Genomic DNA, 12,768 nt, shown 5'->3' with positions numbered 1-12,768 from the left:
TAGGTGGTTTTGTGGGAGGAAACATTATCTTAATGAAGAAAACAGGAAAAATGTTTGTCAACTGCTGTAAAACCCAACAAGTCTTGCATTTTGTTTCAGGAGCTCTCTGTTACATTTATGCATTTAATCTACACATTTGTGTTATCAGCTACTTAAGCAGTTATACAGCTGGGTAATCACTATACTACCACCTCATGACCACAGAACTTCACAAAGTCAGTTTGACAGCCATAATACCAAGTCTCAAAGAAATATAGTTTTTTTAATGTCCTTTCTAAGTTGTTTTCAAGCTATAGTTCTTAAAATTAAGCTAAATAATTGCATATATAAATAGACCTAAAAGATTTGATTTATCATTTATAACTTTTTATTTTATCATAATACCTTTTTTTATAACTTTTATTTAAGTCGGTATGTTATAATTCTGCATAAAATTCTGTGGATGGTGAATGGTATATATATATGATGATTGCCTGATATTGTAAAATATCTGTCTTTCAGTAATTGCTTCGATCTGTTGGTCCGTCTCTCAGGTGTGTTATTCTCATGGGAAATAATTTTTGTATTAAAATGAACATTTTTTTGGGTCAGGTATGCGGCCCCGGTTGAATTGCTCTGAAACTAGCAGAACGCATGATGCAGCCAGAGGAACGCTGAGCTGTGAAGAGGTGAGCATCTCCTCATGGAGCTCACTGACAAGTGAAGCTGCACATCGGGCGTCCGAAGCGCTGCTGCTGCGCGATGCTGTGGGGAGCGCGCATCTCCTACCCCTCATGATCACCCGCCGCTCGAGCGTGCGCGCGTGAAGAAGTCTGTCGCGGGGACTCGCTTTCAGTCTCAAAATCTTTCGTTCCGACTCGCAGGGAAAGGAAAACTCGTTGTGTTTTCTTTCGAACAGTTGAAGTCCGACTTTTTCCACCTCATCCTTGGCGTCCGTTCACAGGAAAGTCTCCCAAATTCCAAGCGAGACTTTTGCTAAGAGGAACAAGAGCAGAGGCTGGACGCGGTCCCGTCCTCGTGGACGCTGCGGTGATGCGCTCGGCGGCGGCGGCGGCGGCGGCGCGAGCGCTCGCGTGAGGACAGAGAGAAGGAGGGGGGGGCGGGGATCGGAGCTGCGCTGTGCGGTGTGGTGCGGTGCGGAGCAGCCCAAGCCCCTCCATTCAGAAGGATGCTGGAGGGAAATGCCTGGCGACAGAAAGGACGAGATCTGTCAGAAGGCGCTGGAACTCCTCTCGGATCTTTGCTCTAAGGGCGAAGTGCAGAATGACAACTGTTTGGATTTCATTTATTATTTCCGTGATCTGGCCAGACCGAGGTACTCCGACTCAGGTGAGCACACCGACTGGGTCACGCATGTCATGACTGAGTGTGATTTCTCTCCCACAATCACATGATGCCGCATCTTCGCATCGTTTACTACATATCAAACTTTGAACCGCCGGTGACTTAGTTTGTCATTCTTAGTTGTTTTCCTCTACTGTGAACATTGCGCCGAATTTCCATTCACAACTTCAGTTTAATACGAGTGGTGGTGTCCAACCCGCACATAAAGTTGTCTCCGGGAAACTGCAACAATCAAAACATAAATCATCTAGTCTTGTAAAGTATCTGAAAATATTTTGAAACGTTTTCGCCCCAATGTCTACACTTAGTGGGCTTGGTTGGTGCACTTAGTTGCTAAGTATTCTTTATGCCGGTGTGATTTTCCTCCAAGGCAAGAATGAAACCAGGGCTCCTTAGCCCACATGTAGAGAGGGTGGATGAGATCTGGAGGACACACTCTTACATGATCTCTTCCAAATCCTCCTACCACAACTTTGGAACTGGATGGGACTGGGCCACACCCTCTCACAGGAGTTCTACTGAGATAGTGATACCACAACATTCATTAGATTCTGACAGACCACACCTACTCTCATGAGCTCTACTAAGTCACCCCACCATCTGATAGAGACTGGGGGATCAAAACCACAGCCTTTATATGAGCTAGAGCAGAGGTTCATAACTTGGGATCCATTCATTGGGCTTTAGAGGGTTTGTGAAGCTGCTTAGAAAATGACACTAACTAAATAAAAGTTTAAAATAAATGTATTGTTCTTGTAGTACTATCTATGACATAATTCTATGTCAAGGTAAACACTCTTCAATTTAATATTTTTTCCAATTTTACTGATGGGCATTTTTCTAAAAGAGGTCCCTAACCTAAAAAAGATTAAGAGCCTCTGCGGTAGGGGCTAGGAGGGCTGAGGGTCACACCTTTTCACACAGTTTTACTGACCCTCCGGGGTGTATTCAAGAGAACATCAAGCCAAGGAAACACCTTCTGCACACGAACAGCATCAGTCACATACAATTTTACTGCTTCGCTTCACCCACTGCAGCTGTTCCTTCACGAAGCTTAGTTTTAAAATGTCAGGAAAAAAATCGACTGTAATTGGTATATTTGAAGGCTGTTTAAGTTGTTTAATGCCATCATAATGTTGAGACTAAATCAGATTTTAGTGTATTTTATTAGATGCACACTGTGCAGTGGCATACAAAGAAGAACCAGACTACAACATGCTCTCTATCATCTGATACACACATACATGTGTACATGCAGATACATTCCATTAACAGTTCATTGTGGTTTATATCATGCAGAGGATTCGACATAAACTACTTTGAATGATTAGCTACATCTAGAAACACAAGTTTTTACAGCGCACTTTCTGCTTCAGCACTTTTCTTTCTTGTGACAGCAGGAGCGGAAGAGCAGCAATGGGGAAAATGTGTATTCCAAGAACAGATTCAGAGTTAATGAACATCATTTTAATAGCTGTGCATCTGGCTTCAGTCTCTGTCCATTTAATACTATCTGTATACCATATCCTGTTATTCAGCAACCTGTGTGGAGTGCTTTTCAGCCCTTGTGGCCAAAAAGCTGAAGATTTCTCTCCTATGAGGTTCAATGCAGCTGCAAAGTACATGACTGACTGTACCATCCTGGAAAAAAGACATTGGCTAAGAACATGATGCCGTACAGTATACTGAAATGAGAGGTCTCATGACACAACAGGAGAATTCAGATGGTGCTGATTGACAGAATGCTTGTAGTAATTTTTTCTTATTTGAAGTGAAGAGTGAATTCTTGGCTTTTTTCTTTACATCTAGCTATGCTGTTTTACTCACAATTAATTGAATAGTCTTCATTCTGTTTGCATTAATGCAGTCTCCTGATGATAATAAAACACAGAAGGGCTAACAATAAAGACCTGTTTAACACTGAAAAATCCTTTTATAAAGTTAAAAAAGGTGTATGTTTAGAACAATAAGACTACAGTGAACTCTTTATAATACATGTCATGACTAGAGTCCAGTACCAGTTGCAGTGCAGAGTACCAAGCTCTGAGTCCAGGTCCTCAAGGGCTGCACTTTTCCTATAAGAGGACAAAGATGGGATGGTCTATATGGTAATTTACGGCCATGCTTCTGTAGGTCCCAGTTCCCCTTGTTTATTGTCCTGTCACTCTGCTGTCTTTTCCTGTTTTTGGGTCACCTCACTACCTGTTTTAGTTCATTTATTATTGATCATTTTTAGCTCTTCAGTCCTTTGGTCATGCTGTTGTATCCTTGCCCCATCATAACTCCATAGCAGCCAGCTTTCATACCCTTCACCGCCTATGCTGTTAGTGTCCTCTTCAGCTTGTTACCTTTTTGTCACTGTTTCCTGAGAAGACCTCTCTTGGTTCCTGAGGCTCACATCCTGTCACCCACAGTGGTGTTCATGGTCCTGCCATGCCAGTAATCGCCTCTCTGGCCCCCCACGGTGGCATCGATGGGCGGATGACTTTTGTTTCATTGGCTCACTGCTGGAGAGGGCAATAATGAGTTTTCGAGGAGGCAGATGTCCCATTCTGCTGGAGGTACAGAGTTCACATCCAGTGTCATGCTCCCACTGCCAGTGCAATAATAACCCCTTGTGTCCATTTATAATGACAGTCATTGACAGTATTGTGGGATGTATGCTGGACTATTGTGAGTCTTTTCCTTTGGGTTTTTTAATTTGTGTTTGAAAAGAAACTGCAGCTGAGGCTTCATTGCATTGTATAATTGCCATCTAAGCGAAAATCCAAATGGTCATTTTTAGGGCTCCATGTGGCTTTTGTCTTGTGAGCCTCAGAATGCCAGAGCTTAAATAAGATTATTAAAATGCTGCTTCACTTTGATTTGTACAGCTCTAATGACAAACCAAGACATCCTTATGGAATCTTACAGTCTGTTATGTCAAATTAAGCTTATTTACCTGACGTCCTCAAAGTGACTATGTCATATATTTTGAAGGATACTGAGTGGACATTGTATTGATGGCAACATGAAATTAGCCATAGAAGTGTTGATCCTGACCTTGGTGAGGTGATCATGCTTGGTCATGCTGGTTCTTGAGGGTAATCTCTCTGTTAGAGTGCTGTGTATTGGATTTTAAAGGCATCTGGATCCCTGTAATTTGGTCTCAGTTTCTTCATTCATGACAAGTATTTTGTGACACTTGGTGCTACAGTAGACTTCAATATGTACAGTATATCCCATGAAGCCTTGATGCAATGCTGAAGAAAGGCTATGATAGTGTTAGACCACAGCTAGCTACTGCCTGTGCTAAAATCAATAGGTTCCTTGAAAACAAGGTAAAACCAGGAGACTGTTCTGATCAAAAATAATATCTTTTAATGATGACTGTTTTGCTCTCATCAGAAAACCCCAGCTATTGTATGAAAGTTTCCCAGATGCTGACATCTTTTGAACGTTTAGATTCTGCGTCTCCTGCTCAGATAAATAGATGAAAGGGTTCTGTATCCCAGGCTAAGTTTAGCAGTCTAGGTGAATGTCTCACTGCCTGGGGCAAATACTCAGTTTGTAAGAGGGAAGCGATTATTGCTCAGGAAGCCTGGAGGGTATGTCAGATTTTGATTCAATCTTCCCTTGCCTGTACTGGAAGGTGGTTGAAATGCTGGGGCCATTTGAGTTAAGATATTCATAAGCTTTTTCTCAGCACTGTGAGGCCTTCGTTTGCCACAGAATCACTGGCCTCTGACTCTGTGAATTGCCCGAATCCGTCTCCTCCATGTGCTCATCTTCTCCCTCGTCAAAAATTACGCATTTCATCTCGACAGTGACGGCCCTTTATGACGCGCTGTGCGGATCGTGGTGTGACTCTGTCTGGTCTCTCACTTCCCCCGTTGATGCCCTTGCCTACAGAGTCACTGATATTATCCCTCCTCTCAGTCCAGTAAGATGACATTCATCCTGGCACAGCTTGATGTCTCTCTGTGGAATGGGATGGGTTCTTAAGGGCACAGGGCACCTGCTTGAATAATGTGTTACAGAGGAACTTTGCTAACTTTGTTAACTCTAGATGGTAGGTTATCTTGCATGACAAGACAACTAAGGGAAATGCTGCTTTATGAACATTATTCATAATTTTTGTCATAATTAATTCATAGTTTACATTATTTTTAATGGTATTTTTAAATGAAAATATCCCACACTTTCAAGTGGCAGCTCACTTGCCAGCTGATGTAGTCTTTGCTTAATTCTTTCACCTAATCAGAGGGTTTGAGACACAGCACACAGAAAACTAATAAACTACAACTTTCAACATTTTTTTGAAAGAAAATTTTGCATGTTGAGTGGGAATTGTGGTAAAGATTACTGATTAAGATCTATGCTTTGATTTTTGTATTTAACAGTTAACTGCAGACTGTTCTTAATTACATCACGGTTCAGCTCAAGTCTGTGGAAGAACAACGCAGCATAAATTGTGTCATTCATCCAAAAACAAAACAATGCAAACGGTACATATCTGAAACTGTGAGAAGTTGGAAACTGCTCTTGATAGAAGTCTCTTATAATCCTTAATAAGATTTGGTGCCATATTGTGTTTCATCACAATGAAGATTTAAAAAAAATGACTCTGAAGTGTCTTTAATAAAATGGTGACATTCGGTTGAAACACAATTACCAAGCCGATTAAGGAGACTCATTCAGAGAGTTGGGCTGGCCTTTCCAATCCATCTCAGCAAAACCATTGCACCGAGGACAGCCCCCATGTTGGGGCTCAGTGGGTGTGTTGTCCTGAGACTAAAGTACGGATAAACCTGCCAAAGGCCGAGAGAGATCTCTGTACGTCGGTGATTCGGGGCAGTCGTGGTTGCATTCTAACAGCACCATCTCACAGTAATGAAGCCTTAGAGCCCAGCTGCACAGAGAGCATGCATTTGGATTCTGAGGGAATGTGTAATACCGTGGGCAGTGCCAGGAACCAGCCCTTTTTATGGGAATCAAAGGGTTTGGCAGTCACTCACTTTTCATGTGGGTTCGAATGCTTATTGGCTCCACACAGCCCTCTTTAGATCCTCCTGACAGATGTTGGTTCCAAAATGCAAGATTATGAGCAAGTCAATCTCACGTCAGGTTATTAAAATAGGGAGCAATTTACTAGTTCCTTAAGTGTTTTTTCCCTCTTGACTCTTGGTGTTGCTACCTGCTAATTGCATAGTATGCCAAGTTGTCTGGAATTTTAATAATTCTTTATTATCCCCACAGAGAGATTGAAATATTTGAAATTAGTCTTCATTGTCTTTAGGGACTTGGAAGTCTGTTTGTCATGTCTCTAAAATAACGTACAGTTGGGACAGGCAATTGTAACACAGCCAGTATTTATTTAATAATGAACCCTATCCCTCTTTTTTGCATTATTTATTTGCTCAGTAGATGCCTTCGATCAAAGCATTTTCAGTTTACTTTGACTTCCTGCTAAGTGTTTACAGTAGCTATTGAAAAAAATAATAATAATTATGTTCAGTGTTTCCATCTTCAGTTCAGACCTACAACCTTGTGTTGAGCGTTGCTCATTGCCCACCTCAGAGTGATGAAGTAAAGAGTCTGGTGGTAGATCCCATCTGACATCCTTATGTTTCTAATGGTCCTCATCCATTAATGGTGAAAAGGAGGCAAGCTTCAGCCTGGCTGTAGCAGGAACCACCACTCCTCACAATGTAATTGAAAGGTTTCTGTCTCCCTTCTGCTGAGGAAGGGGCATTCTCTGTGCTAAGGCAATTAAATTCTAATGAACAGTTCCTGGGGGAATACATTTGTTAAATCCTAATGATCTGTCTTGTTTTTGATGTCCTGATGGTTTTGTATTGTATCTCGAGGACTCTGATCATGATTGTTGTCTCAGTAAATGTCTGGTTGACATTTGCTCTTTGCTCTGCTTTCACCCTCATTACTGACTAGTCGTCCTGAATCAAGTTTGCTCTCAGTATATTGTGAAGCTCTGTTGCCACCTTTTTTTTTTTCCTCTAGCATGCCAACAGTATTTCAGGTTAAAATTAAGGTGTTTGAAATAACATATCAGCATTTTGAAATCCCAGAAGTATATAGTTGAACATACCAAGTTTGTACTATGGATGTGATCAGTGTATATGTGCCGAGAAATAAATACATATAAATCAAGTTTGCTTGAGAATGAAATTTGGATGGAAAATTAAGATCTCAGATTTAAGACAATATTAGCAGCCACCTCATTGCATCTGAGAGTTAACTTAATCTGTGAATCTTTTATCATCCTTCTCAGCACAGTAGTCACAGCTGTTGTATTTAGTTCTAAAGGCTGCAAGTTTCGACTTCACCTCCGGCTGTAGTACCCTTGAGCAAGGCACTTACCCTAAATTCCTTTAGTAAAATTACCCAGCTGTATAAATGGGTAAGTAATTGTAGGTGGCTTTAAAGAAAAGTGTCAGATAAATGTACAACTCAACCAAATTATTTCAGATCATGCTTGTGACTTCATTGTGAGCTTTTCTTAAAAATCCTTCGTCTTGAGACGTCTTAAAACATCCAGTTTGATTTTTCAGCAGTGCCGCAGTGGAAATAATTGCAGCCCTTTTCCTTGCTTGCTGTCATTCCTGAGCACTGCTGTGACATAACTGCACCCATTTTCTTGGGACAGTGTGTAGCCCACTGCTCCTGGAGAACATTCTGCAACAGCATTGTCAGCCTTGCAGAAGGATGCCCATAGCAGCAGAGACCTCACAACATAATGACAAGCCCTGGTGCTGCATAAGATTTGCCACATATTTTCAGCAGGGGTAATCGTCGTGCAACACATTTCCTGAAAAAGCATCTGCTCTGCCAACAGCATATTCCTCAGTGTCCCTCCACTGGTGGCATATCTCCCACCTCAAACCCGCATATGATCGACAGCACACAAACAGCACAGGCATGGTTCAGAGTCTCCTGTTTGACACTGCTGACAGCTGTGAGTTCAGTTTGTTTGCTGCACTGTCCACTAGAAACCCCAGGCATTAACATCTGTTAATATTGGGAGGTGTGCGCAGGGGACAGAAAATTAAAAAAAAGAAAAGCCTCAGCCTATGTTTACAAGCATCATCAGCAGGCTTCTATGGCTGATAGAAGTTTTCCCACTTACAGTTGTTTCTGTTTTAGCAGTTATGTACTAAATATAGAAAAGCAATGAGCCAACATAGAGAGGTGGGATGATTGCTGTAGAGATAATTAACCAAATTCAGCTGAGGCTAATTAAACTTGTCATGGCTTCTTTCAAAAGTTAAGCATGGTATACATTACCTGTAATTAACTAATCTCCAAGCATTAAATTGTATTAAGTTTTTCCATATTTAAAAGTAATTATACAATGACTACACCTTGTCAGCTTATCAGCTGAAAGGGCAGCATAAAACCCATGAGCACCATGACCAAGGAGTGATTTTACGTTCATTTATGAGCACCGCTTTAATGAACACAAGCAGCAGGAGCACATGAGGATTAAAGGTTAACTTGTAGGAATTCAGGGGAAAAAAAAAATAATAAAAATGAATGTGCTTTAATCTTTGAACTCTGTATCCAAACAGTCACCCAGGAATAGGAGGATTGGTTAATGAAGGTGGAATCTAAAGATGCATCAAAGGTTTGCAGACTGTTTGGCTGCAGTAACCAGGCTCTGTGGCACAGTGACAGCTTATTTTCCTAGATAGCCAAGGGGCCTGGTTTCTCAAGTACCTTTAGAGCTCTACTTGCCAACAACAGGAGAAAACTCTCCAGTAAGTACAAGGTTTCCTGCATGTCACTATGTGACCCACTGTGTGTAAAGTTTTCCTTGTGAACAGAACACATTAAAGGAGATGTGATAGAAAGCCAAGTTAGAGACAGAATTAGAAACAACTTAATTGGGGTAAGAGAAAAGGGCATGAGTTGTCTCATCTTTTCATTACATTAGCATACTGAGCATAAAATAGGAATTGTTTTGGTAAGAAGGACAAAACTGCTGTTATATACAGGGGGGTGGACAGAAATACGGAAACACTACACGAAAAAGATTACCTCAGTGCTAATCACAAACACAGCTACAAAGATATTATAGTACCTTGATTCCCAGTTAGCACTATGTCTATAAAAGAGACGTGACAATTAAGTTTTCAAAGCAACACGAAGCATCTTTCTTTCCAAAAAGTTGATGCCTGAATTAAGGGTGTATTGGTGACAAAAGCTGCCAAATTACTTAAGGCGTCAAGGGGAAGAGTCTTAAATGACAGCGAATGCCCAACGTGAATAATCTGCATTAGCAAAGAGGAAGAGCGGTTGCAAGTCGAGCCCACAGGCAAGGATAGACAAGCACTTCACTGGACAGTTGCTGCAAACAATGATGGAAATATCAGTGAACCTTTATGGAAGTTCTGGAGGACAAATTGCAAAGATGATTTCCACCTCCATCTCTCAAAGAACTGGAGGTTTTTCTTCCTTATGAATGGTGCAGTATCCCTCTACACACAGTTCAGGACTTATTCTACTCCTTATTCAGTTTTTGGTGTTAATATATTGGTAGATGTTCATTGTCTGTCCCCTTTTAGACAAGATACTGGTTATGTTTTGGTTTTGTTTTCATTTCAAATCCTACATGCAGGTTAAGAAAATGCAATGTTGTGAAAATTCTAGTATTGAGTTTTGCTCACATTTTACATAATGCCCACTTCTGTAAGAAACAATATAGTTGTAGGAGGCATAACAGGTCATGTTGTTGTTTAACTTTGCTCCATGAGCACTCCAGCTGTGAGAGAAAGAAAAAAAAAACAGCAGGACGGTTCCCAAAAACCTTTTGAGCGTTCAGAGCTGCTGTAATCTTAAGCAGAATTAGTTGAGTAATGGGACCATAGCACAGGAGGCCTTATGTGGCCTAAACATGGAGTTGGGAAAAAACAAACCTCCTGTTTGTTTCAGCAACCTCTGAGAGACAACACCCCTCCCCTCATTATTCTGTTTTCTGAATGAAACAGCAACAGTCCGGTGGGTGCAAGGAAAGCCAGCCCACTAAATGCATTCTGGTAAGTGGCATTAGACTCTGCTGAAAGCTAAACCATCTTCTTAAAACACAGTCAGTGAAGGGAGGATAGGTGGCCCCAAGGTGCCGTTTGAAGGTTAAATTGCTGGGAGAGGAAGAAGGAACGACATAAATGAGCCTCGTGCGAGTGTCAGACCAGGCATGCTGAAAGCACCTGCTCCACACTAAAAGCATCTCTTCCTGCTATCTGATTTAGGAGCAATTGTAAGGGATTCAGTCAATGACATAAGCATCTTCCAAAAGGCCCAACAAAACACAGTACATCACTGTGGTGGAGCTGTTTATTCTATTAAAGTCTGACTTGATCTTATTTTAGAAAAGGTGGTACTTTTTAAATAGATTTAAAGCCTTCTGCAGACATCTAAAGTGTAGCACAGTAAAGGTTCTGATTATTTTTAGAATGGCTATGTACTGTAACAGAGGATATGTATAATGCAGAAAAATGTACATGCCCTGGAAGGAATTTTCCAAATGCAACATTACACTAATGGTCTTGCATACCCACGAATACAGCATGGTAACACGTACAACTCCTATTTAATAATACATACAGATATTCCCAAGATAACCTTTCTTATCTCTCTTCTTCTATGCATTTCTGTCAGCATGTTATTAACAGTATAGCAACCAGGCCAGACCTCTCTAAAACTGGGCCATATTCAAAGGTTAACACCACCTTATACACATGAAAACAGGGATTGCTTAATACAGAGAGAGGAAAAAAATGCAATATTGTTCAACAATTGTGAGTCCATGGGTGGACTTGAGAGGCTGGCTAATAGCCAAACAGTTTCCCTTATTTTCCTTTAAAAATGGAAGAGCCGAAACCCAATCTGGACTACGTGATACAATACTATCTTGACATGCACGTTTCCTTATTCAAGGTGAGAAACCCTGGTAATAATGAGGAACAGAGTCAAGAGTAAATCAAGCTCAAATCAAACACAAACACTATTAAGCTTTGACAGAATAATTATGATAAACAGCAAATTGAGTAGATTAACTTTGGCATATTGTTACCTAAATTAACGTTATTTGGTTGTAGCTGGTAGGTTTTCTTGACTTTTAAATACAAGATTTTGTTACCCTGAAGAAAACAGAGGGTGAGTTTTAATCATTACTAAAAGAAAGGATTGTGCAGACAGAATGAGTATTGCAAGACAGTCTAACAAAAGGGAAAAAAGGGGGGCGTACTGGTTCAGAGGGAATCGCTTCTACTGTACAACGCTTTTACATTTTTAATACACCATGACCTTCAGGATTTCTGCAGCCTGAGGATCCAAGTTGGCAGGTGTTCTAAAATGGCAGGGAAGGAGATAAAACACAGTAAGGACTGTGGGGAGGCTGCTTTCATGAGGGGTTGTGCAGCTCAGCAGGTCATTTGGTCCTTTCCACATAAAAATGGAAGGACAGGAAGGAACACCCATTGGAGCACACAGCCTTCTTTGTCCACTCCACTGCGCTGACACCATGGCCCTGGGTAGACTGTGGGGTTGGTGACTCCCGCAGTTACATGTGTCACTCTGCCATTGCGTATTTCATTCTCCTACAAACGCTTGCATCAGCTACTGATTCAACTCTACTGACAGACGGCAGTTTCCCTGTTTCTCTGTGGTCTAGCTGATACCTTTTTAATGGAATCTACTTCCAAAAAGTCCCATCGTATAATGAAAATGGAAATTAGGAGCTGCAGTCATATTTTTTTAAACCAGTCGTTGCAATATTGTAATAGTAATTTTGCTTGTCTGTCTTCATAACCGTTTGGAGTTACTGAACAGATAAAGAAAAAACTGAGACACTGTTGGAGCTGAAAGACTTACTTAAAAGGAGGTGTATATTTGATTCTACTTCTGTGAGTTAGCAGGATGTGAAAACAGCATAAAGCCAGGCTACATCACGCTGATTTCTCCCCAGAACCTTCCCAATGCTGATTCTTGTTTCTAATTTCAACAAGCTGCCTATTGCTAAACAATTGTCTGTTATATGAGGCAGCTAGCAGGAGATACACAAAACTGGAAAGACTGAGGGCAGGATTATGTGGTATAGCATAGTTAGGTGGCCCGTTTGTGGTTTTTTTGGATGTAGCCTTGAAATTGGAAGGTTCCTGCTGCAAGGCCCAGCAGTTGCTTCTGGAAGAATACCCTGCTGTGTAAATAGGTAAATATGTATAAGTTGTCATAGACAAATATCATGTCAATAAAGAATAATTTATTCCCCCACTTTGTGTGGCTATTTTTTGTTTTTGGCACTGAAGGGGCATTGTTTCTGTTTTTAGTTTAGGTGTTAATAAAAGCCACCTTCTGTTTAGAACCCTCCTCTCCCTGTTCCTCCATCCTACCCATATGTTCATCTCTTTTCTATGGTTGGCTACA

At 41.0% G+C, this 12,768-nt stretch overlaps 1 protein-coding gene across 1 annotated transcript in view; it reads left to right on the top strand.

Moving 5' to 3' along the window:
- The first annotated feature begins 1,181 nt into the window (after positions 1 to 1,181).
- Positions 1,182 to 12,768, top strand: part of syt9b (synaptotagmin IXb) — a 31,107-nt gene continuing 19,520 nt past the window's right edge. Inside the window, exon 1 of the mRNA XM_018763454.2 lies at positions 1,182 to 1,329. Coding sequence (XP_018618970.1) covers positions 1,182 to 1,329 — 148 coding nt within the window. The remainder of the gene's footprint in view (positions 1,330 to 12,768) is intronic.

This window comes from Scleropages formosus, chromosome 11 (genome assembly GCF_900964775.1).
Source record: "Scleropages formosus chromosome 11, fSclFor1.1, whole genome shotgun sequence".
Classification (NCBI taxonomy): Eukaryota; Metazoa; Chordata; class Actinopteri; order Osteoglossiformes; family Osteoglossidae; genus Scleropages; species Scleropages formosus.
The sequence above is the reverse complement of the archived record's forward strand: the minus strand, read 5'-3'. Positions and strand labels throughout refer to the sequence as shown.